This window comes from Myotis lucifugus, unplaced genomic scaffold (genome assembly GCF_000147115.1).
Source record: "Myotis lucifugus unplaced genomic scaffold, Myoluc2.0 scaffold_12, whole genome shotgun sequence".
Taxonomy (NCBI): domain Eukaryota; kingdom Metazoa; phylum Chordata; class Mammalia; order Chiroptera; family Vespertilionidae; genus Myotis; species Myotis lucifugus.
The window spans coordinates 35,885-58,202 of record NW_005871060.1 but is presented as its reverse complement, the minus strand read 5'-3'; the positions used below and the strand labels follow the sequence as shown (position 1 = coordinate 58,202).

Sequence of the window (22,318 nt, the reverse complement as noted above, 5' to 3'; positions counted from 1 at the left end):
GCCTGATTGACGCCTAACTGTTCCCCTGCCGGCCCGATTGCCCCCAACTGCCCTCCCCTGCCAGCCCGGTTGCCCCCAATGCCCTCCCCTTCGCCAGTCCCCCGCCAGCCACAGCCCCCCCTTTCGCCTGCGCCTCCGCGGGGACCTTCCGGACGCTCCCTCGCCGCTTCCACGCAAGAACAACTCGGCACCTGCCCAGTTTGCCAACAGCTCTGCTCTGTTCCCCTTTGGGCCTTTTTTTTTTGTCACCGAGTAACTTTTTTTGTAAGGACTGCAGATGGTCTGCCCGGTCGCGCATTTTCTAGGCTCCGCGAGCCCGCATTCCTACACAAAGACGGGGACTCCCACTCCCACCCTTGGACCTCGGCGCCTACATTGCCAAGGGTTTCCATGGCCGAGCGGGGCGCTTGCCAAGCGAGCGGGGTGGACCGTCGGTGCTGCCGGAACACGAAGAAGGGGAACGGGAACGTTACCCAGGGTGTGGGTGGGGGAACTTGAAGAGGAGGTGAGATTTGAGTTGCACCCTGAAGGGCAGATAAAAATAGCGAAATTTTGAAAAAAAGGGGAAGAAGGGCTACTGCCGAGCTCTAGGTTCTATAGCTCATCACCCTGGAAGGAGTTGAGAATTGGGTAGCGGAACAGCGGGAAGTATCTCGGGAGGCAGGATGGACGCCGATGGAAAAATCTCGGAATGCTCAGCTCAACCGTTTAGCCTTGGTCCTGTCATTGAGGAGCCACTCAGCATTTCAGCAGCAGCGAGGCTGCGATCCGATGTTAATAACAGTAACACTTGTTGAGGCTTATCTGACAGTTACCGTTCTGCGTGGTTTGCAGCTCATTGAATCCTCAAGGACTCTTGGGGGCAGGTTTCATTGAGGAGCCTCCTTCACAGATGAGGGACACGGAGGCTTCCCCAAATGAAGCCACTTCTTCTGTAGATGACACCGCTAGAACCCGGTGGCCAGAGTTTAAACCCGAGCCATCTGGTAGTCTCTGCTCTGAAAATGAATCTGTCGAAAAGATTAACAGTAGTGTTACCTGTTTCTAGCTTTGCAGGTCATTTGTGGCAGCCCAGCAGAAGGGAATGGATACATAGCGTAAGAAAGAACGGGCAGGATTTAGATCCGCTAACCTGGGACCAGCCAGATGAGAGAGCCTGAGTTTCTGGACCAGGAAAACCTTAATACTCAGGAAGAGCCGACTGGTAGAATTAGGGTGTTGGGAAGGCGCGGTAAAGGTGATTTGCACTATAGATGATTGAGTTTATGTGGCAGTGTGACATCCCAGTAGGCTAGAATGGAACGCTAAAACATTTTTTGGTCAAGATTAGAAGCTCACAGTGTGTGTACATGGTTTATTCTGATTGTATAAGACTTTAAAAATGAAAAGTGTTCACATGTCTTTGCATGTTTCTTCATCTTTAAAATGAACTTAATAATACTACCAACTTCATAAGGTTTGTGAGGATTAAATCAGTTAATATGACATAGTACTTTGAATAATACCTGGCCTAGTAGCACTCACTGTTTTTGTTTTTGTTGTTAATCCTCACCCGAGGATATTATCTTCCATTGATTTTGAGAGAGAGTGGAGGGGAGAGGAGACAGAGAAAGAAACATCTATGTGAGAGAGACACATCAATTGGTTGCCCAGAGGTACATCATCCAGTGCCTGTGCCCTTGACACCCCTCACCCCTTTCAGTCTGTGGGCTTATAACCACTGAGCACTGGCTAGGGCGCCCTCACTGTTTTTACTTGTTAATTACTTAACAAGTGTAAATTGAAAGAACTGTGGAAAAGCATGGAGATTGGGAAAGAGAGCAGCCTGTTTTGGAATTACAGGTAATGTAGTTCATTATTAAGTTAAGGGTATAAAGTCAAGGCGGTATATTAGAACATGAGGTTCTTGTATAAGTTATATTAATAAGTCCATCTAACTTAGAAGATGAACTTAAGATCCAGAAGTCAGCACCAGTACAGAATTATTAATAGGGTTGGTGTTATAATGACAGTAAATATAATTCCATCTTAAAGAAGTTGTTTATATTATATATCCATCACTGTGCAATAGTTTCAGATGAGCGGGAGCCCCATATATAGATTTATAATTTAGTTTATGCTGTATAATAAGGATTTTATAAGCTGCACTTAGACAGTAAGCTATTTGATAAACATGGAGAAAGAAGCAGAAATAGCAATTGAAAGAATGGGAGGAGAAATGTGAAAGAAACTATCATAAAGTTAGAAGTGTAATATGCCAACCAGAATATAGTCTTTTGTTTTTTAGTTCCAGACTTTTCTTTCTGAGCATTCAAAATTCTGGCTGTAACCAACAGTGTGCATATAACAAGATACAACGATAACTTTTATTACTTAAAACAATAGAATTATATTTTAAGTGTTTGTATTTTATTCCTTAGCAGGATTCATTATTCATCTAACTCAGCGGTTCTCAACCTGTGGGTCGCGACCCCTTTGGGGGTCAAACAACCCTTTCACAGGGGTCACCTAAGACCATCGGAAAACACATATATAATTACATATTGTTTTTGTGATTAATCACTATGCTTTAATTATGTTCAACTTGTAACAATGAAAATACATCCTGTATATCAGATATTTACATTACGATTCATAACAGTAGCAAAATGACAGTTATGAAGTAGCAACGAAAATAATTTTATGGTTGGGGGTCACCACAACATGAGGAACTGTATTAAAGGGTCGCGGCGTTAGAAAGGTTGAGAACCACTGATCTAACTCATTCTGTTTTACTTGTTAGAAAATAGGCTGCGTTCTGCCAGTAAAAGAAGTAAAACTCAAGCCAGTGCTTTCTCCATTGTATTTTATTATCTGTCTTACTAGAGACTTAAAAATGGAATGTAGGCCCTGGCCTCATGGCTCAGTTTGGAGCGTCATCCCATACACCAGAGGTTTCGGGTTGGATTCCCAGTCAGGGATTGTGGGTTCAATCCCTGGTTGAGGCAACTGGTTGATGTTCCTTTCTCCCAAATCAATAAAAACATATCCTCGGGTGAGGATTAAGAGAAAAAAAGGAATGTAAATAATAGCCTGCTAATATAAGTTACTTATATAAGTTGTCTTTTTTTTTTTTTTTTTTTTTGTTTTCTACATTCTTTTAAGTAATTTCAAAAAGAAACGCTTTACCTGGATTCACTTATTAACATTTTACCTTGTTTGTTTTATCATTTGTCACCCCTCCCCCATGTATGTGTGGGTATAAGTTGCATACATGATGGCCCATTACTCCTAAATTTTAGTGTGTATTTCCTAAGAATAGGGATATTCTCTTACAGAATCACAGTAAAGTTATTTACTTTAGTAAATTTAACAATACTACATTTACTTTTTTTAAAATCATCTTTTATTTTCAGTTACATTTGACATAAATCATTATATTTCAGGTATACACCCCAGTGACCAGACATTACATAACTTAACTAGAGGCTCAGTGTATGAAAATCATGCACTGGTGGGGGTGGGGGTGGGTGGGTGGTGTGTCCCCTCAGCCCAGCCTGTGCCCTCTCGTAGTCCGGGACCCCTCAGGTATTTCTTGCACTGGGCCTCTAGTCCTATATAATAAAGAGCTAATGTGCAAATGGTCATCATGCCCTCACGCCATAACAGCTCAGGCACTCAACACTGGGGAGAGAAATGGGGACCAGCCAGGCTGCAGCCCAGGAGAGAGACAAGCCACACGCCCTGTGGTCCCGGGTGCCAGTGGCTGGAGCTCCAGCCTGGGAGAGGGACAAGCCACCCGCCCCACAGTCCCAGGCACCAGCATCAGCGGCCCAGGAGAGGGACAAGCCGCCTGCCCTGCGGTCCTGGGTGCCTGTGGCTGAGGCCCGGGCAAAGCCACCCACCCACGGTCCCCTGCGGCTGTGGCCAGCCTGGGTCCTGGGTGCCTGCGACCGGCCAGAGGGAGGGAAGCCTGGGTTCCGGGTGTGGGGTGAGGCAGAGGCGGTTAGGGGCGATTAGGCCAGCAGGGGAGTAGTTAGGGGTGATCAGGCAAGCAAGCGGTTAGGAGCCAGCAGTCCCTGATTGCGAGAGGCAGTCAGACATCCTCCTAGGGGTCCAGGATTGGAGATGGTGCAGGCCAGGATGAGGGACCTCCCTTCCCCATGCATGAATTTTGTGCACCGGGCCTCTAGTTATATAAAAAGTTTGTAACTTTCCATGTGTTAATTCTAGACATTGAAATTAGAAAACAAACAAACCCTGAAGCATATACAGAATACAGGTACATAGTTGAGGTGCTGAAATAGTTATATGAGGTTTATAATGAAAACCAGCATTTCCCTGCTGCAGGGCTTCTCCCACTTTTCTCTAAAGGTTAATTGCTATTAGCTCTTACCTGTTTCTCTTGTTATTTAAGATCATATTTTCAAATAACTTGCCTTACTGCTATTTTTTGCATTTTAGATTAGTATAAAGATGTAGTTCTCATTCTGTCTTTCGGCACCCCTTATCCTCCCAACATAGTTTTAATAATGTTTGTTAAAATCCTGTTTAGTGTTTTCATTATTATTGCTATGTTAATACTGTGGTATATAGTAACATTTACCTTCTTGCATAATCTTTATTTTTCTGAAGTTATCTTTCCAGTTGTTAGCTTTCATCAAATCTATTTAAGTTTTCTCATTAAGCAATTCTCAATTCAGTTATCTACACACAGTCATTTAGACATTTCTCTTGGACTCTCAGTTGCCCTACACTGATTTAGACTGTGGCTCTTTAAACTTGCTGCTTGATTTAGAGCGCCAGTCACCTTACTATTGAGTTTTCTGATCAACACTGCCCAATAAAACTTACTGCATCAATACAAATGTTCCTTTTCTGTATTGTCCAGTGTAATATCTGCTAGTCACTTAGAGTTTTTGAGCACTTGAAATGGGTCTAAAGCAGGGGTGGTCAACCCCTGGCACGAGTGCCAAACATGGCACGCCAGTAACTTTTGCTGGCACGCGAAACCCTCTCTTATAATCTTCCATTTACAATTTTTTTTCTTAATATCGACTTTTTTTATTTTTCAGATAAATTCAGTGTAGGTGCATCTTAGATAAATAAATAATTTTACATAACAAGTTATCTTAAAGACCATAGACATGGATTGACGAGAGAGGGGAAGAGCAATTTCTATGCCTCTGCCTTAACTCTTCCTGCCTTCCTAGATCTGACCAGTGTTTTGGTTTCATCCACATATGCTTGTGAATCTTTGTTCTCAGTGTTGAATTTTGTTAAGTCTCTTAATAGGAGTAGCCTGACGGATGAAAGTAGTAGCTCATGCATATCTCTGAAGGTCACAAAATATAAACCTGATGTAAAATCTCTGTCATCAGTGATGCAGCAGCAAAAGTCCCACTGATAATATCAAACGGAGTCATAAAGTTTTCTGTCAGACTATCATTGTACATGTATACATTAAAAAATAAATGTATTTTTATCATCATATACTGTGTTTTTGTCACTCGAATGAATTTTATTATTTCTTCAAGGTTCTTCACATACGTACACCTTAAGAGATATCAAGTAGGCGTAACATGTTCTCAAAAAATTAGGGTTGGCACGCAGAAGAATTTTGAGTCAGAGATTTTGCTGGTTTTGGCACGCACTCACAAAAAGGTTGCCCACCCCTGGTCTAGTGTGACTGAGGAGTTATATTTTAACTTCAGTTCTAATTTAAATATTCACATATGAGGCTAGTGGACACTGTATTGGAAGCTCAATTCAAGATGGTTTCATAATGCCTTCTTTACTCTATGCTATTTGTATGTATTTTTGAACCATGAGAATTAATGAAAAACAAAAATTTTAAAATTAAAAAAATAGATAGTTTCATACTCAAGTGATGGTTTCATACTTATTAAGTGGCAGTGGGTTGGATTTAATGTAATTGATGTAACTTTATTTTAAAGAGGAATATTTGGGACTACTACTTCTAAGAATTCCTAGTATAAAAAGCTCATGACTTAAAATTCTTTGTCACAGTTTGACACATTAATAATATAGTTTGATCAGAGTCCAGGGGTTCCGTCAATCATAAAGCCATGTTTTCTCTTTATAACTGAGTTTCCAATTTAAGGTGAGAATGCATTAGATAACTATTGTAAATTTTTAATATATATTTTAAAGAGCTATAAAATCCTGTGCTGCCTCATAATATTCTTATTTTGTTTTATGAATTGCTTAATAAGAACCAGCATATTTATACATTGCTATACTTATTCTATAATTACATAAAGAGTATTGTCTTTTATTTTATAGGTAGCTACATCAAGCTGGGAACCAGGCAGAACCAAAGGATATCATGAAGTTTCCAGGGCCTTTGGAAAACCAGAGATTGTCTTTCCTTTTGGAAAAGGCAATCTCTAGGGAAGCTCAGATGTGGAAGGTAAATGTGCCGAAAATGCCTACAAACCAGGTAATGATATTTCTCTTTACTCTAGATAGATTACTTTTATTAGAAATAAGTGTACTGCTGTCCTGTATAGTGTCTTGACATGCATTGGAGAAATATGTACCATTAAAGGAAATGCTCTATTCTTTATTTTAGAAGTATCTCCTTGTTTTATTCTGAAACAAGAACGAACTGTTTTTGTTTGCTTGTTTTATTTTTATTCGAATTACAGCTTTAGGAAGATAGGTATGTCTGTTTTCTTTCCTCATAGTCAATACCTACAGTAGTAAGCTGCCTTTATTTCTACATATATAGCTAGCCATGGAAGCTGAGTATATATCATTGTCTTTAGGGAACAAAAAAAATTGCACTATATTTCTTGAATATTTATAAAGAGTTCGAGTAAACTACTAAGGTAATACAATGTTGGAAGCTTCTAGGGAGATAGCCAGTTGAGCTCTCAATTACTGTTGGTTATATATCCTTTTTTTAAAAAAAGCACAAGTTCAGTATAAGTCAACATGACATTGCTGCCAAAACAAAACAAAATTTAGGGTTAGATTAATGAAATAACCAATCTACTAGTAAGACAAAGTGAGGTAATAGTTTTACTTTATTGCTCATTAATGACAACAACTGAAATGTCTCAATTTAAGAAACACACTAAAAAGAATATATCTAGAAAAAGAAAAACTGGAATGGTAAAAGGGAAATCATGTCAAACATAAAACGGTTAAAGAGCAAGGGATGTTTAATCAGGAAAAGAGATGACTTTATGGGTGTAACACCCGTCATTAACTAAAGGGCTATTGTTTAAGATATGGCTCTATTCTATATTACTCCAGTGGCTAGAACTAGAACCAATGCAAGTGACCACTAGAAAGAAGCAGTTTAAGATTCAATTTAAGACAATATTGTGAATATAGTGAAGAAAAACTTTCCAATAATTTATGTAGCTTTTCCACAGTGGAATGAACAAATATCCAGAGCAGAGGATCACTTATCGGAGATGTTAGAACTTCTAAGTTTTGTGGTTAGACTGAATTATATTAATAAACTGAATGCATATTAATAAAACTATGAAGCTTTTAAAAATACAAATTTCCACAGTTGCCACTGCAAGCCCAGTGGGTGTGGGTGGGGCCTGGAAGCACTGTAAGGAGCCTCCTAAATGATTCTGATTTGCCTGGTAGCCCAGTGGTTTGAGATCCTGTATTTGAAAACCACATAATTAGATGGCCTTTAAGATTCCTTAAGAGTTCCAAAATAATGGTTACCATCTTTATATAAACAACTTGAAGCTGTTTTATGTTTGTATATGAAAAGCACTTGAAAAAATAAATTGGAAATATCTAAAAGTGCATGTCGCCCTAACCGGTTTAGCTCAGTGGATAGAGCATCGGCCTGCGGACTGAGGGGTCCCAGGTTCGATTCCGGTCATGGGCATGTACCTTGGTTGCGGGCACATCCCCAGTAGGGGGTGTGCAGGAGGCAGCTGATCTATGTTTCTCTCTCATCAATGTTTCTAACTCTCTATCCCTCTCCCTTCCTCTCTGTAAAAAATCAATAAAATATATTTAAAAAATAAAAGTGTATGTCACTTTGACCAATCTTTAATCCCCTCAAAAGTCATGTGACAAAATTATCATATATCTAAAAGTGCTATTATTATATAAAAGAATGTCTCTAACCTGGATGAATTATAAAGAAATGATCATCAATGTTCATTTAATGAATGTTTACTGTGAGCCTGTTATATGCCAGTGAACAAAAATGATACAAACCTACCCCAAGAGAACTCAGCCAAATCACCAAGAAACTATAATGCTGTCGCATAAGGAAAGTAGAGTGCTATGGGAGCACATAGAAAAAAAAAAAAGTCTATAACATTCTGTGTAACCACTATCCTAAACTGAGGGTTAGGGGATGCAAATTAAGAGAATTGTGAGAGATCCTTGAAGTAGGATTTAGGTGGGGGAAGAGTAAGGTAGAAGGAGGGAATTGGAGAAAAGCAAAAGGTTGGATTAAACCTTTATTTGTTTAGAATAGTCACTGAAAATACTCTTCTACTAATCTCAGAGTCACTTCTGTACTTGGTTGTGTTTACCTGGCAGAAGTAGTACTCATATGGATGTTTTATTTATTATTAGTAGATTAAGTGTTGCCAGGTTTGTTTTGTTTTATTTTTATGGTACTTTCAAAACTTAAGAGTAAAGGCATCTAGACCATTACTGCTTTAAAGTGTGTACCTTCTAAAAATTAAGCCTATACTCAGCAGTTAAAAAATAAGATATAGGAGGTTTGAAACAATATGTTTTGTGTTTGTGTAATCTCTCCAGTGATAAATTAGTTCAGGTGACTTCTTTCGTATTTTTTTATCATTTTAAAATGTAATTTGTCTGTTGTCCCTCATGTCTTTTATTTATTCCTGTTGACTTTAGCTTTGTTTTTTGTTTTTTTAATCCTCACCGGAGGATATGTTACGGGGGGGGGGAGATAGTGGGTTGCCTCACAGTTGATCTACTGAATGATGTTCCAACCAGCTGAGCCACCTGCCAGGGCTAGCTTTGTTTTTAATGCGCTATCATTCTGTTATTGTAATCTATTTATATTTCCTAAGATAATTTAATGCCTATTTGTTGTCTTAGAAATTCACTATATTATTCTCAAGAATTGGAAAAACTTAATTTCAAAATTAATGAGTGTTACCTAAACTAAAAATGTTATATTACCTGAAAACCTCAATTTAATTATCAATAGATGGTGAGATGACATAGTAAATATTTTATTTAATAAAGAATGAGAATATTAGATATTGATGTTAAATGCTATAACTAATATATAAACTTTTGTCTTCATTTATCTTATTTGCTAGATTTTGAATAAACTTAAAAACATTTTTAATATATAAACACTATTCCATAGCACATGCTAACCTTTTATAAGAGCAATTCTAAACATATTCTTGATGATAACTTGAAACTTTACTTGTTTTATTTTAATCTTATGTTTTAATTGTTCCCTTATAGAATGTTTCTCCATCCCAGAGAGATGAAGTGATTCAGTGGCTGGCCAAACTCAAGTACCAATTCAACCTTTACCCAGAAACATTTGCTCTGGCTAGCAGTCTTTTGGACAGGTTTTTAGCTACTGTAAAGGTAATTAAATATTTTAGAATACACTTAAACACAGCCTCTTGTTTGAGGCTTTATATGCTAAACTGGGGGTATTAGTAAACATTCTATAAGATGGAAAGGAATAGGAAAACCTTCGTGGATGTGATATGTGTACCTGTAAGAAGACATGATGTCTTTTATTGCTTTAAATTTTCAGGAATGTTTCTAATTGTGTAATTTTTTTGCTACAAGTATTCCTAACTTATGCTTAACCTATGAAATTTTTGATCTCCTGATTTTAATGCAAACCATATAGCATTGGCAGAATGTTTAGTCATCTTTTAACATATTGGTGTACTAATGTGGACAGTGAATCAAACTAGAAAAGTATAAGCCTATTACACATTTTTCTCTGTCACTTCTTGTTTATTGACTATTGTCTGGTTTTCTGAACAATATATACTTTCTAGAGGCATACATTTGGAGCATAACAAGATGAACTGAACTGTCATAAAATAACTTGTATTTTTGTTGAATGGCAAATATATGAATACGTTTTATATTTACCCTTTTGGTATATCTTTGGTAATATTATGCAGAATCAGTCATAGTGGGCCCTCAACAGATTCAAAGCAGAAAGTTAGCATTTATTTAATGGCAAGGCATAAAAAAATTTAAAAAGCATTCAGTTGTTATTTGTATGCCTAGGATTATATAAGCTGGGGGAACTATGAATTTAGTACTGAGGGTTCTATACTCTTTTTTATTAGGTATGCAAGATAGAAGCCATTTGATGGCTATTCAGTTACCTTTTTATGTTTCAAACTAATAGTCTTAAGAGACTTTAAAAAACCTTAATTACAGTGATACTAATTGCCTAAAATCTGGGTTATCTGAGATGTCTACTTTTATCTCAGTATCAAGTCCCCCACCCCTCCATCCTGGTTCCCTATAACAACTAACCTCCCTTTCACAGAGAAAGATGCTTTTAAGGTCAGTGTCCTTTCTTGGGTCATATATTCTTCAAAAATGATTAATGAACTTATTGTAGCTTTTATTATAGAAAAGACTATTACTGACCTTATTAAATGTTTTAAACTGATTTGGGCAAGTTTCTAAAACAGAATTTTGCCAAGTATAATTTGATTTTTTCATATTTCTTATTTAATGGGTCCTGTCATGTTGTTAGCATCAGATATAGTACTGTTATTTAGATGGTTAGTCTATATTGAAACAATCTAAAATGTATTCATAGTTTAAATAAAGGCACTTAAACTTTAAATAAAATTTAAATAAAAGGGCTACAGCAAAGAATGGAGCCTTAATCCTAGCTGTGCAGAATAAAGTGCTATGAAGCTCTTTAAAAGTATGTTTAAAAGAATCTCTAGTAAGTGAGATCTGTATGTTTGTATGTGAGAATACATCCCGATGTACATCCAGGACTGAGAACTGTTAGTTGAAAAATAAAATCACACGTTTGCTGCTGGGATTCTTTTTATTACTAAATTCTTAGCAACAAGATCTGGCTCACTTCCTAGACCACTTGTTGGTGTCTCTAACCTCTGAGATTGTTTTCTCATCTATAAAAAGATGTAATAGACATGACAATATTTATGGAAGTACTTTCTGAACTGTATTAACTGATTAGTATTAGTGATTATTTTAAAATATTGATAGTATTGACCAGCTTTTATTATCTCACACAGGCAGAGGATTCTAAGATTCCTAGACAGTATGCCACTTGTACTGAGGCACAATGGTTATTGGCATGTTTGTTAAAAAGTTAGTTAATCAGGGTTGTACTATGGTCATCAGAAGGCTTCCCCAGTTTCACAGAAATGAATGTAATATTTAAGTATAAAATACACAGTGACACAGGCTTTCTTTGTGTTGTATAACTTACCCCTGTCGTACAATATAATTAGGACTGAATTGTTTTGGTTATTTAAAACTAGATTCTGATGCTGGATTGGCAAACCCTTATTCTACTAGTAAGGTAGAAAGTGGACCAACTTTATTGTAGATATGGAAAACAGGCAAATTCCAGCCCTACTATGGGTGTCAAACCTAAGAACTTTTTTTAACCCACTGATTGATTCTGTATATATTTAGGATCCTTTCATTCTTATGGAACTTCAATATATAATTTTGTGTGTGTGCACATTAATAATTAGAACATTTCTACTTGTCTGCTATCATCCTATAATTTTTTTAAAGCATTTGAAATTTATTAATAGCCTTCTTTTTATATTTTCTTCTGTTTAATTCTCCTAACACCTTGTATGTTAATAGGATAGGTAAAGAGAATAAAACTAGCTTAAAAATACACATACACAAATATTTTTATTTTGGAGAATTTTATTTATTAAATTAAAAATTGTCTTCTAAAATCAAGCTCTTCTCTGCTGGATAGAATTGAATTTAGGCTAACTAACATTGGTTGAACTTTCAGCAATGGAATGATGCTGGTATTTCCATAGAATATCAAATGGCTAGGGTTGTGAAGTTAAAAATTAACTGATCTTAGAAAGCATTGGGTGGGAATCAAATGAATTGCTTTCCATCGAATATATGCATACTTGTCTTACCTGCATATCTAGTTTTTTAAAATAAACTCTTAACTTTTGAAAAATCACTGAAGTTGCTTTTTTGCTCTTTATAATTTTAGGCCCATCCAAAATATTTGAGTTGTATTGCAATCAGCTGTTTTTTCCTAGCTGCCAAGACTATTGAGGAAGATGAGGTAAATGTTTTTCTTTAAAAATTAGTTATGTCTCTTTTTTGACTATTTCTCTCCATTTGTTCACCTGCTTTTTGTTTATTAAAATGAAAGTTGAAAATGAAACTTTTCTGTCCTCTCCTCCCTATCCCTCTTTGGTTTGGATAGAGAATTCCAGTACTGAAGGTGTTGGCAAGAGACAGTTTCTGCGGATGTTCTTCATCTGAAATTCTGAGGATGGAGAGAATTATTTTGGATAAGTTGAATTGGGACCTTCACACAGCCACACCATTGGATTTTCTTCACATTGTAAATATACCTAAGTTTTTTAGTTTCTTATTTGAATACTAGAGGCCCAGTGCACGACATTCGTGCATTCAGGGCGGGGCGGCGGAGTGGGGGGCAGTCCCTCAGCCTGGTCTGCACCCTTTTGCAGTCCGAGAGCCCTCAGGGGATGTCTGACTGACAGCAGTCGGACATCCTTAGCGCTGCCACGGAGGTGGGCCGCTATGCTCGCCAGTCGTGAGCCTGGCTTGTGGCTGAGCGGTGCTCCCTCTTTGGGAGTGCACTGACCACCAGGGGCAACTCCTGCGTTGAGCATCTGCCTCTTGGTTGTCAGTGCATGTCATAGCAACCGGTCGTTCCACTGTTCAGTCCATTTGCATATTACCTTTTTATTATATAAAATATAATCCTATTTTAGTAACTAGAAAAGTAGATTGCCTGATCATTTGTTTTGTTCTGAATTTTAGGAAAAGGGAACTTACTGCAAATAGCTAAGGAAAAATTAGAAATTAGGTGTATGTCAAATCACTGAAGCTAACATCAAAATTGAAAATTGAGTAACACTAAAAGTTTCATCAATTTCTATACATAATTTACCTAGACATTTAAGTAAAACTAGAATGATGATCTTGTGATTTTTTTTCCCCCCCACCAGTTCCATGCCATTGCAGTATCAACTAGGCCTCAGTTACTTTTCAGTTTGCCTAAACTGAGCCCATCTCAACATTTGGCAATCCTAACCAAGCAACTACTTCACTGTATGGCCTGCAACCAATTTCTGCAATTCAAAGGATCCATGCTTGCTCTGGCCATGGTTAGTTTGGAAATGGAGAAACTCATTCCTGATTGGCTTCCCCTTACAATTGAACTGCTTCAAAAAGCACAGGTAGGTGTCAGTCTAATTAAATACTGTTCATTTCAAGTATATCTCTTACTTGGATAAATAGGGTTACCAGATGGTTATAACACTAAGAGACATTTCTAATCTTAAAATGGCAAACCATTTTTAAGAGTAGATAAAGGTAAAGTAATTTACACTTTCAGTTTATGGGCTAGTCTTTTTTATTCCTGTAAAACTTATATAGTATTTTCTTGATTCTTTTAAACTTTAAACCCTTCTTCTAGATTACTTAAAACTTTAAGAATCTTGAAAAAGTTAATATGATTTTCAATTATATATTTTCCTTTAGTTTTGTATGAAAAATCTTTCTAGCTGCATTTGTAGGTTTCATTATAGTACTTTACTCATTTTATAAAAGATGCATCAAAAACATAAATTGTAAGAAGTTGTTTTTTTTAGACAAGCACATAATTTAATGTTGGTTAGAAAGGGAAGTATTTGTACCAGAGTTTTTGGAAGGGTGAAGCTCTCATTCTGAAAGAGGTTTAGTCCTGGTAGTTCCTGTTGTTGCCTGAGATTAGTCCGTCACTTGTATTTGCAAATTGGTATAAAATGTTATGGGTCATTTAAATTTTTATCGGCATCTATATAAAATGTAACTGTTTAGTGGGAAAATTCTCATTCGAGTGGAAAGTTAGTAATGGTGCTATATGTTACTAATTACTTCAAGAGAATTCTTATTAGTTCTACTCATGTGACCAAGTAGAACTTACAAATTTAGATCTGTAAACCTACTCCTGTCAACTGAATCTGTAAAAGAGTTAGGAACTTACTTTCCCTTTATATGTCCCTGTTCTCATTTGGCAGTAGTTACTCTGATTTGTTTTATTGGATTTTATTTAGAGAAAAGGCTTAAATTCTGAGCTTAAAAACATTTTTAATATAGAAACTAATTTTAGTAAAGAGGCTACAGTTATATTAATAAAATTTATAAGAGAATATTATAAAAGAAAAATGAGAATAATACTTGAGTTTGGTGTTTTGTGTAAATTAGTTATAACTAATGATGTTATAGATGTGAGCTGTAGAAGTCAGCAAACATACAAGAAGTGCCTTAGGGCTATCTCTTAGCTTTGAGAATTTCAGGCCCTAGTTTGTCAGCAGAGAAAGACATTATAAAAAGGGTAGTGATCAGAGCAACACATTAGCCAGAGCACCACCATTCTTCTGTGTGTTTTGTTCCACTGTTTTTAGCATGGCTCAGCTTGTTCTTCATTTCTGGGACATGTGATGTTAGTGTAACAAGGGTGTTTCTTCTTTACAAGTGAGATATATTCTTTTAATAGCATATGTTATATTGAAATAATTGAGAAGTGTTCATTTCTATTGAAATAAATGCTATAATGAAAGTAAATCCTAGGAGAAAGTTGCTATTTTGTGAGAAGTTTTAGAAACTATCATAAACCATCAATCATACCATATATATGAATAGTGTAGCACAGAAAATTTATTTTGCCTACCTAGAGTGTTGGAAAAATGAAATTGAATATTAATCATTACATTATATTACATTATGTTAGGCTGTGGCAGTAGGGAAGCGGCATTAATAGAAAACCACCTATATTATATTTTACTAGAGGCCTGGTGCATGAATTCATGCGCCAGTGGGGTCCCTTGGCCTGGCCTTCGTGATCGGGCCCAAACCGGCTCTCCAACATCCCCTGAGGGGTCCCAGATTGTGAGAGAGCGCAGGCCAGGCCGAGGGACCCCTCTGGTGCATGACTGGGTCTGGGGAGGGATGCAGGAGGTTGGCCAGTGGGGGAGGGTCCGTGGAAGGGCTCCAGGGTATGCCCAGCCCTTCTCGCTCAGTCCCGATTGGCCAGACCCCAGCAGCAAGCTAACCTACCTGTCTGAGCATCTGCCCCCTGGTGCACCTCATAGCGACTGGTCAACTCTCTGCCCCCTGGTGGTCAGTGCACGTCATAGCGAGTGGTTGAGTGGCCTTAGCATGTCATTAGCATATGATGCTTTGATTGAACGGACAACCTGACACTAAGCATATTGGGCTTCTATTATATAGGATTTTTTTTTATTGGAACAAGTGACATCCTTCTAAATGCCACTTGATTTGGTCTCTGTGCCTATTCCCAAGCTAGCACACAGAAAATTTGCTATATGAAGTGTTACTGTCACAGAGAAAGGACAGACTTTGAAGCATAGATAAAAAGAATGTAAACAGCATGTGTATTTCTGTAGCTTTGAGGGCTGTTCTCTACTGAAGAACACTGGAGAAGCTGCTGCTTCTCTCTCATAAGTCTGGTGCTGGAAGAAGGAAGCGTTCACTGAGTCTTGCTTCTCTCTTTACTGAAGGAGTATCATAAGCTTAGAATTGAAGGAATCTTCTTAGAAATAATTTCATTCAACTCCTTTATTTTATCCTGTAGTCCAGGGAACATGGGACTTTTTCAGAGACACACAGGACTCCTTAGTAGTAAAGTAGACAAAAACACGGTGCTGTTTCAATACCACACAAACTTTAAAGATTCTAGTCCAGTGGTTTTTAGAGTTTCTTTCAGAACTGGAACCCCTTCCCTCACCCCCAACAAAATCAGCACCCCCAACACACAATCCCAGAATACAAAATAGAAAAGTATCACTTGATTATATGTGTTTAGGGCAGAGACCTGTTGGGTCCAGAGTCCTACTCAATATGGCCTCTTCCCTTCTGTAAGCTGTTTGAACATTGTTTGAAAACCACTGTTCCATTCTTTTATATAATATAAATAGTTATAGTCCACAAAAATTTATTGGGAACTCTATGATCTAGGCACTGGGAATATCGTGATTATAAAAAGAAACTCTGCCCCATGTAGTATTCAAGTTACAATTGGGGAGATAGTTAAAAACAAGGTCAGAAAACTTTTAGAGACTTTGGGACTTAATCTTAGCAGTTCTCTAAAACCATCTTGGATTGGTGGCCAACCCTTGTGGCCCAAACCTGATGGCTCCTGATTCTTCAAGATTCAGTTCTGTCTTTGCTAAGTTCACCTGTCTTTAGGTAATCTTTGTGATTAGACCTGAGACAAAGCCATAGTAATATCAGATATTCCTCCTGGATTTCTGATTCTGGTATAGGAAATTCATATTGGTGAGATCATGCCAGAATTACGTCTGACATGTTTCCCTTTGCTCTGGTTGAGAGGACTGCCAGTGGCCCATCACAGACATTTCATGCTATGCGGAGGCCACTGTCACTAGCTCTGCCTGTGTTCCTTCCAGACTTAAAAGTACAGTGAGTGTTCCCTGGTTTGAAAGACAAGCTTCCTCTTGTCCCTCCTAGTTTCCCCACCCCTATTAGCTCATATGCTACCTGTTGGTCAACATTCTGAGATGCCTAAACCCTTTTCTCTTCATACCCTTTCTCTCATTACTCTAATTCTGTGGCTATCCTCAGTGTCCTCCTTTTCCTGACTGATTTGGCCCTCCTTGATAATCTTAGGATGTTAAAACTTACCCAAATTCAAAGTAGATGTTCCCTGCTGTATAATATAAAAATTAAGAGTAGTGAGTTAAAGAAGCAGACCCTCCTTACCAGGGTCTCCCAGTTCTTCTTGAAGGTGTCTAAGATCAGACTGTTTCAATAGGATTTCTCAGACCTTCATGCTGTGCAGTGAACCTGGATCCGTCTGAACCTATTACTTATGTCTTGCTGTTCTCTTCCCCCTTTCCAGCAGTAAACTATTTGGATGTCTACCCTGTAAACTTTGTGTTTAATCTCTAATATCTTTCTAGTTGTATCACTTTTACTAGTAAACAGCATATTTTTATTGATTGCAGAGAGAAAGAGAAAGAGAGAGAGAGAAACATCAATGTTGAGAGAGAATCATTGATCAGCTGCCTTCTGCATGTCCCTTACTGGGGATCAAGCCCTTAACCAGGGCATGTGCCCTTGACCGGGATCGAATTGGGACCCTTCAGTCCACAGGTCGACGCTCTATCCACTGAGCCAAACCAGCTAGGGCTAATAGTATAATTTTCTGCTAGTTCTCATCTCTATAACATTTACTTAGTTTTTTTCCACAGTGAAAGATTATAGTGACATAGTCTTCCTTTTACTTGAAATTCATCTCTTTTCCGAATTCTGCTGTGGTATTATGCCTAATGATCAAAGCAGTAGAATATTTATAGTACTTTTACTTTTCTAGGACACTAAGTATCACTCATTTGCTAAAGCACAGTTTATTAAGCTAGGTACTTACTTTTTAGAGATCATTTTTACACTATAGTCTTTTTTCACTTTCCAATTTTTTATTTCTATCACCTCTTTTTTGTTGGCTTCTTGAAGTACTGGCTAGGGTACCAATCACCTTAAGGAACTTTGAAATCCCATCCCTTTTCTGTGTGCTTTGTTCCACTGTTTTCCTGGGTAACAAGTAATGAATATATTTAGAGATAAAAACAATCTGTGACCAAATGTGTTCTTGCAGAGTATGTTTTTTTTCTGTTATTTTTCTGTGGTATTGCAAACAGTCATGCTTGTGTGCTACAGTTTATATAGATGTGAATAAAACTTGGTTAAGAAATATCCAAAAATGCTTATGAAATATATGACTGGAAAGTGATCCTTTGATAGTTAAATAGGCTTCCAGGAGGGTGGTGGTAATTAGCCAGACCTGGAAGGTAATAGGTAGGTAATACAATTTCAACAAGTAGAAACAGGATGAATAAGAGTAAAGTAAGAAAGGGCAAGATTTGTACAGAATAGAGAGCAGGCCCATTTGGCAGGAATGGAGAGCACAAATTGGGATATGTTAGGAAATAAGGCTGGATAAGAAGGCTGGGGTCAGATTGTGGAGACCTTCTTAATAGCAAGCTAAAGAAGTGAGCTTATTGCTGGTAGGCATTGGGGTGCCACCAAAGAACTTTGAATAGGGAAGAAATATATGTTGCTAGAGGAAGATTATTTTGAGTACAGCTATAATTACAGAGAACAGAGGGCTGAGACTAATGACTCTTTACCAGAGGTAAGATTTTGAAGGCCTTCCAAAAGATCTTGGAATCTTATAGTCTATAATAGAAAAGTTAAATGTTTAAATAGATCATGCTGATACAATGTGGTTGAGTTTGATGACAGGTTGATGTAGAAACAGATGATTCTGGAATTTGGGTGTGTAAAGGGCTGGGGGGAGTCGAGGGTGGCTTCAGGAAGGATTGATATTTGAACTGTCCTGAAGGGTAAGAAGGAATTAGTGTAACTCACAAATTAAACAAAAACAATTAGTGTAACTCCAAATTAAACAAAATCATTTCTTCCTAGTGTTGTCAAGCCTGCTATTTTTCTACAAAAATATGACTTGTCAAAAGTTCTCACTTACTGTCTAAAAAGCAAAATACTTAAATTATTCTCAAGGCCAGGAAGCCTTTCCTATTTCCTATTTAAATTTTTTCTTGCCTCTGGCTTCTTCTTTAAATTCTTAATTTTAATCACTGAAGAGATTAGAAGAGGCAGGGGAATGGACTGGACAAAAGCAGTTGTGGATATGTAGCAGTGAACACAAGAGAATCGATTTTACTTTCATGAAGATGTTCAGCATACAATCGCAAATACAGAATTCAAGTTTCAAAGATATTTATATTAAAAATACAGAATTTGGGCATAATTCCTAAGATGATAGGTAAGCTGGAGGAATAGATGGGTTTGAGGTAGAAGATACGGGGCGAGGAAAGGAAGCTGGGGTGCAGAGGGCACAGGATAGAAACGCAGCCAGCAATGGTGACGGAGCAGCCAATGTTAATTAAATTATCAACTTTTTTCCCTCCCCCCCATCCCAGATGGATAGCTCCCAGTTGATCCACTGTCGGGAGCTTGTGGCACATCACCTTTCTACTCTGCAGTCTTCCTTGCCTCTAAATTCCGTTTATGTCTACCGTCCCCTCAAGCACACCCTGGTGACCTGTGACAAAGGAGTGTTCAGATTACATCCCTCCTCTGTCCCAGGCCCAGATTTCTCCAAGGACAACAGCAAACCAGAAGTGCCAGTCAGAGGTACAGCAGCCTTCTATCATCATCTCCCAGCTGCCAGTGTCTGCAAGCATGCCTCTGCCAAACGCAAAGTAGAGGAAATGGAAGTGGATGACTTCTATGATGGAATCAAACGGCTCTATAATGAAGATAATGCTTCAGAAAATGTGGGGTCTGTGTGTGGCACTGATCTGTCAAGGCAGGAGGGACATGCTTCCCCTTGTCCTCCTCTGCAGCCTGTGTCTGTCATGTAGCTTCAGGTGTTACCTTTAAGTGCAAGCTGAGGTCTACTACTCTGGGAGCAGGAACATGGAAGACCAGGGAAGGTATATACTGAGTCAGGCTGATTTGAAGTGAGCCAGAAAAGAAACAAAACCATTTATTAGTGTGGCTAATTATAATTCAACATTATTTAAGCACTTAAAGACCAAATAAAAGTATAAAATTCAAAAGATCCAACAATTTTCAGTAAAAAATTTCTTTGTAGTATTTGTCAATTCTGCCATTTACTCTGCTAAAATGTAATGTAGGTTCCCCATGTTAAAAATTCACATTCAGTGTTGTGTTTTTTTAAGTCCTAAAATTCATAGCTAGCAAACCCTGTCCCATGTCCTGACTTAATTTTCCTCTTGCTTTTGCTTGCTTTTTTATTGAATACTTAATGAATTTTATGCATGTTGATCTATAGCCTGACTTCCACTGATTAGGAAACCCTCAAAATTATTTTTTAGCAATTCAGTGAACAGATTATTTCAGATTGACGGCCATATTTAATCCATGATTCAAATTCAAATTAATCTGAAAAGGTACTTCAAAATTGCCCCAAATGAATCAGAGATGATAATAGACAAAGGACTCACATTGCCACATTGATTTTTGTATTTGTCTCATTTCAGTTTCTAGGATTTGGGAAAAAAAATTATTTTTATTTTTGATGATCTTAAACTGAAACTTAAAAGTGTCATATAATTAGGATACTTTTAGATTTGCTAAAGCATTTTTGACATTTGGATAAGAAATTTGTGATAAATATGTTGAAGTACTTATCAAAGAAACATGTAACAACTAAAATTTAGATTTTATTTTTTTGTAATTTATCAGCTCCTTTTCACTCTATAATCAGTAGGAGAGACTGTCGTGATGTTGGGGCAGCTCTATGATTGGGTCTGTGACATGTAAAACTGAATTTAGTTCCCTAGTTTTATGTTAAGCTATTAGGATTTTCTGGATAAAAGTTATTCTCTGCCTCCCAAGCCTACCTATATTTCTCTTAGTGACTCCTGTAATCTGAGCTCCCTGTGCAGTCTGAAGAAGGTATTGCAGCCAGAACCAGCCATGTACTGATGATGATAAAAGCCGCTGGTAGCAATAAACGTTGTCCTTAACCTTGTTGTAATCTTTTTTTTTGCTTGTGAAGAAGTGCAAGTTCTTGATTGCTTAAGCACTGCTATTTAAACTGGAAAATGATAAAAGTCCTAAGAATGTGCTTCATAGAAAATAATACATGAAGGAAGGGATTTAAATATGAAGGATGCAGGTCATATATATACTAGAGGCCTGGTGCACAGATTCGTGCACCAGTGGGGTCCCTCGGCCTGGCCTGTGGGGATCGGGCCGAAACTGGCTCTTCAACATCGCCCAACTGGTTCCAGATTGTGAGAGGGCAGTTTTCAGGTGATGCACCCCGGAATCGGGCTCCTTCCTATCTGGTTCCGGGTGCGTCACCTGAGAACCATAACTGCCAAGTCACTGCAGCTTGGCAGCTCCTGCATTGAGTGTCTGCCCCCTGGTGGTCATTACATGCCATAGCTACTGGCCGGTCAGCCAGTCACTTAGGCTTTTATATATATAGATATATAGATTTCAGAGAGGAAGAGAGACAGAAACATCAATGATGAGAATCATTGATTGGCTGCTTCCTGCATACCACCCACTGGGGACCGAGCCTGCAACCCAGGCATGTGCCCTGACTGGAATCGAACTGTGCCCTCCTGGTTCATAGGTTGACGCTCAACCACTGAACCATACCACTGGGCAGGATGTAGGGTTTTGACACTTAATTTTTCTTTTATGTTATTTTCTCACTGGTGGACTGTGGACCTTCCAAACATTAAATTCTCATCTTAATGGAACTGTTTTCGAGATCAGGCACAGATCCACGTCTAGATAATATGGCATTTTAACCTATTGATTTTGTTCCACTTTAGCAGAGGACGATTATTCTCGTGTCAGCATTTGACTTTCTTCAAATTCTTAGGATAGGGTTGGCTCCCTACCTGCTTATGACTTTACAATTCAATCAAAGTGAAAACTTACTTACGTGTAAGTAAAAGGAGGAAGGAAGATAAAAGAATGAACTGTTTGGGTGAAAATAGCAAGAGACTGGCAGATACGCATTAAAATAACCCATTTTTCCTAATCTCTTGTTGTGTTTCTTAATTTTCCTTAATTGTGGGAGCTTGAAGAAGTATACAAGTACATGTTCACCATTTCTGTGAAGTAAGTGGCACTTAAATTCCCCCCACCTCTACTTAACAGATGAGTAACATTTTTATTATGTAAAAAGCTAGTGATAACATTGCGTCTAGGGTCAGAATATTTCATTTGTAGTTCAATAGCTACTTTGAACAGAAGTTAGTGACAGGAAGATTTTAATTACTTGATTTTGAAGTTTTCTAATCTTACGAAAAAATTGCTGATAAATTCATTTGGAATATAGTATTGCTTTCATGGGTAACTAAATAGGGATGGTTAGCTGTTACGCCTCAAAGCTTATTTAATCCATAGTCAATTAAATGATAGTACTTTGGAGACCAGACCCTTCTGAGCACTCTCCCATAAACCTGGGCTCTTGGAGAACTTTGGGTCTGAACTCATGGATTGGGACAAAAAAGCACAGTATTCTTGAACAATGTGG

The 22,318-nt window shown here is 37.9% G+C and overlaps 1 protein-coding gene across 3 annotated transcripts in view; it reads left to right on the top strand.

The window, feature by feature from the left end:
* Nucleotides 1-20,790, top strand: part of CCNI (cyclin I) — a 21,521-nt gene extending 731 nt beyond the window's left edge. Inside the window, exons 1-7 of one of the 3 annotated variants that reach the window (XM_023750305.1) lie at nucleotides 2,340-2,359; nucleotides 6,286-6,442; nucleotides 9,448-9,576; nucleotides 12,203-12,277; nucleotides 12,422-12,562; nucleotides 13,194-13,424; nucleotides 19,212-19,833. In XM_023750305.1, the coding sequence (XP_023606073.1) occupies nucleotides 6,329-6,442; nucleotides 9,448-9,576; nucleotides 12,203-12,277; nucleotides 12,422-12,562; nucleotides 13,194-13,424; nucleotides 19,212-19,655 (1,134 nt within the window). In that variant the 5' untranslated portion in view covers nucleotides 2,340-2,359; nucleotides 6,286-6,328 and the 3' untranslated portion in view covers nucleotides 19,656-19,833. Of the gene's footprint in view, nucleotides 1-2,339; nucleotides 2,360-6,285; nucleotides 6,443-9,447; nucleotides 9,577-12,202; nucleotides 12,278-12,421; nucleotides 12,563-13,193; nucleotides 13,425-19,211 lie in introns of those variants that run through there. The other 2 variants (XM_006084513.3, XM_023750306.1) reach the window with 2 other exon arrangements.
* Nucleotides 20,791-22,318: the final 1,528 nt, after the last annotated feature.